The sequence below is a fragment of the Oncorhynchus gorbuscha genome, linkage group LG01 (assembly GCF_021184085.1).
Source record: "Oncorhynchus gorbuscha isolate QuinsamMale2020 ecotype Even-year linkage group LG01, OgorEven_v1.0, whole genome shotgun sequence".
In the NCBI taxonomy this organism is placed as follows: Eukaryota; Metazoa; Chordata; class Actinopteri; order Salmoniformes; family Salmonidae; genus Oncorhynchus; species Oncorhynchus gorbuscha.
This window is the reverse complement of record NC_060173.1, coordinates 105,069,621-105,072,389: the sequence shown is the minus strand read 5'-3', so window position 1 is coordinate 105,072,389 and position 2,769 is coordinate 105,069,621. Positions and strand designations below refer to the sequence as shown.

At 49.8% G+C, this 2,769-nt stretch overlaps 1 protein-coding gene across 7 annotated transcripts in view; it reads left to right on the top strand.

Annotated features, from left to right (window-relative positions):
- The window catches only part of LOC124048259 (DNA-binding protein SATB2-like), a 92,002-nt gene extending 89,666 nt beyond the window's left edge, over positions 1 to 2,336 (top strand). For 6 of the 7 annotated variants that reach the window (XM_046368890.1, XM_046368918.1, XM_046368882.1 and 3 more), the window contains one exon: positions 1,499 to 2,336. In XM_046368890.1, the coding sequence (XP_046224846.1) occupies positions 1,499 to 2,209 (711 nt within the window). In that variant the 3' untranslated portion in view covers positions 2,210 to 2,336. The remainder of the gene's footprint in view (positions 1 to 1,498) is intronic. The other variant, XM_046368899.1, reaches the window with a different exon arrangement.
- The last annotated feature ends 433 nt before the right edge of the window (positions 2,337 to 2,769 follow it).

The following is a 2,769-nucleotide window of genomic DNA, read 5'->3' as shown; positions in this document are numbered from 1 at the left end:
CTACACTATTCCTGTAAATCACCCAACCTACACTCTTCCTGTAAACCACCCAACCTACAATCTTCCTGTAAATCACCCAATCTACACTCTTCCTGTAAATCACCCAACCTACACTCTTCCTGTATATCACCCAACCTACACTATTCCTGTAAATCACCCAACCTACACTCTTCCTGTAAATCACCCAATCTACACTCTTCCTGTAAATCACCCAACCTACACTCTTCCTGTATATCACCCAACCTACACTATTCCTGTAAATCACCCAACCTACACTCTTCCTGTAAATCAACCAACCTACACTCTTCCTGTAAATCACCCAACCTACACTCTTCCTGTAAATCACCCAATCTACACTCTTCCTGTAAATCACCCAATCTACACTCTTCCTGTAAATCACCCAACCTACACTCTTCCTGTAAATCACCCAACCTACAATCTTCCTGTAAATCACCCAATCTACACTCTTCCTGTAAATCACCCAACCTACACTCTTCCTGTAAATCACCCAACCTACACTCTTCCTGTAAATCACCCAACCTAGACTCTTCCTGTAAATCACCCAATCCATACTATTCCTGTAAATCGCTACCCTCAAACAGCCCCCACATGTGAAATCTGAACAATTTGATGGTCTGTCTTGCCCTCAATATTATTTAAGTAATACCCTGTTATTATTGAGGGAGAGAGAAAAGAGAATGGCTATTATCTTTATGTGGGTCCTTTAATTTTAATGCACCACATATTTCTAGTTTAGAGTTCCAGAGCAGAGTCACAGTGACTGAGCAGGGGCCCGGGTTGGGAAACCAGCGGGGCAGAGCTACAGTATATAGTAGCATCCTGGCTCTCTGACACTCCTCTACCATCTCACAAGACAACTGGACCACAACACTGTCTCTAATCCCACTGACTCCCCTGGTCTGGATGTAATCACCTCTCACATTTACTAACCTTGACTCTGTCTCACCCACCCTCCTTGACCTCTCCTCTGCTCCTCTTCTCACCCCTCCGCCCCCTCACTCTTCTTCTTTACTGGGGGAACCCAGTCTACCACCTAATCCTTCCTCTAGTGCACATCTCCATCAGTGTTGTTAATGATCAGTGGGTATTTGCGTAACTCCAACCAGAGAGGAGACTGGAGACACGACCCTCTCTACCTCAACGGGTTATGTTCTGGCCCTGTCTGGTTAAACAGTGATGATGGTCCGTGATTGATGGCAGAGAAGGTGGTTGTAGTTTTACTACGTGCTAAACTTACATCCAGGTCATAGGTCAAAGGTAGCTATAATATTGTCCATCTGCGATGGTATCTAAGCTATGAAGCACTGACTGGCTCTGTCCTGGCCTCAGCCAATGAGCCCCGCTGTTAAACATGGCTCAGCCAATGGGCATCGCTGTTGTTACCTAGTTGAACTTGTTGTTGAAAGACCTCTGACACATGTGGAATGGCTCTCTACTCTGTAGCTTTGATGAGGGGTCACTGATCCCCACTAATCAGTTGTACTGTTTTTCTCACCAGGCGCTGCACAGGCAACTCCCACAGCCCCTGAAGCACCACTCCCCCATGCGCGAGGACCCCGTGCCCGCCCAGGGTAACGAGGAAGGGTCACAGAACGTTGAAAGAGGTGGTGGTGGGGGTGGCTGCACGGGCGGCCCAGGAGTCGGTGGTTCCATGGTCGTTAAGAAGCCTCGGTCGCGCACTAAGATCTCTCTAGAAGCCCTGGGCATCCTGCAGAGCTTCATCCAAGACGTGGGTCTGTACCCCGACCAGGAAGCCATCCATACCCTGTCAGCCCAGCTGGACCTGCCCAAACACACCATCATCAAGTTCTTCCAGAACCAGCGCTACCATGTCAAGCACCACGGCCGGCTGAAGGAGCTGGGGGAGGGGGCTGGCGGCGTGGACGTCAGTGAATACAGAGACGAGGAGCTCCTCTCCAGCTCAGAAGACCCTGAGTCCAGTGAGGATGGTCACGAGGAGATGTACCCCACTACTGAGAGGGAAGGAGGGGAGAGAGAGAGCAACGCAGCAGGGTCAGCCTCTTCCCTGGCCCCAGCCCCAGGCCAGTCTTCAGTGACCAGTATGGGAGCCATGGAGGAGAGCAAGGACAAGGGGCATTCTCATGGTCTGGGTGGGGGCCGAGCCAGCTCCCTGCCCCCTAGTAGCTCCTCATCCAGTCCCAGAGAACAGGCTGACTTCCAGAGATAGAGACCCAGAGGCTAGATGAGACACTGGAAGAGATGGGCGGAGACATGAGAGACATGAGAGACATGAGAGAGAGAGAGAGAGAGAGAGAGAGAGAGAGAGAGAGAGAGAGAGAGAGAGAGAGAGAGAGAGAGAGAGAGAGAGAGAGAGAGAGAGAGAGAGAGAGAGAGAGAGAGAGAGAGAGAGAGACACGATGAATGGAAGGGAAGGGAATGGGAACAAAACACTGGGAGAGGAGAAGAGAGGCATAGATGAGACAATGAGAGACTCACTGACACACACACAAATATATACAGACGGAAGCGATCCTAAGGAAGGCTCGTCAAAGAGGGATTTCAGTGAAAATACAATTTGTTACCTCAGCAACAGGGATATGCCATGAAAGAGCAGCCATGTGGAACAGTTAGAATAGTATGTTCACTGAACCAATAGACAGAGAGAAAACCAAACACACACATCTCACCCCTGTCCACAAGAGGAACTCGCCACATCAACACCACTCTTGAATTGAGCCAATCCCAAAATTCAGCTTTTCCCAAGAGGGCCGGCTCTCATCTGCTCTG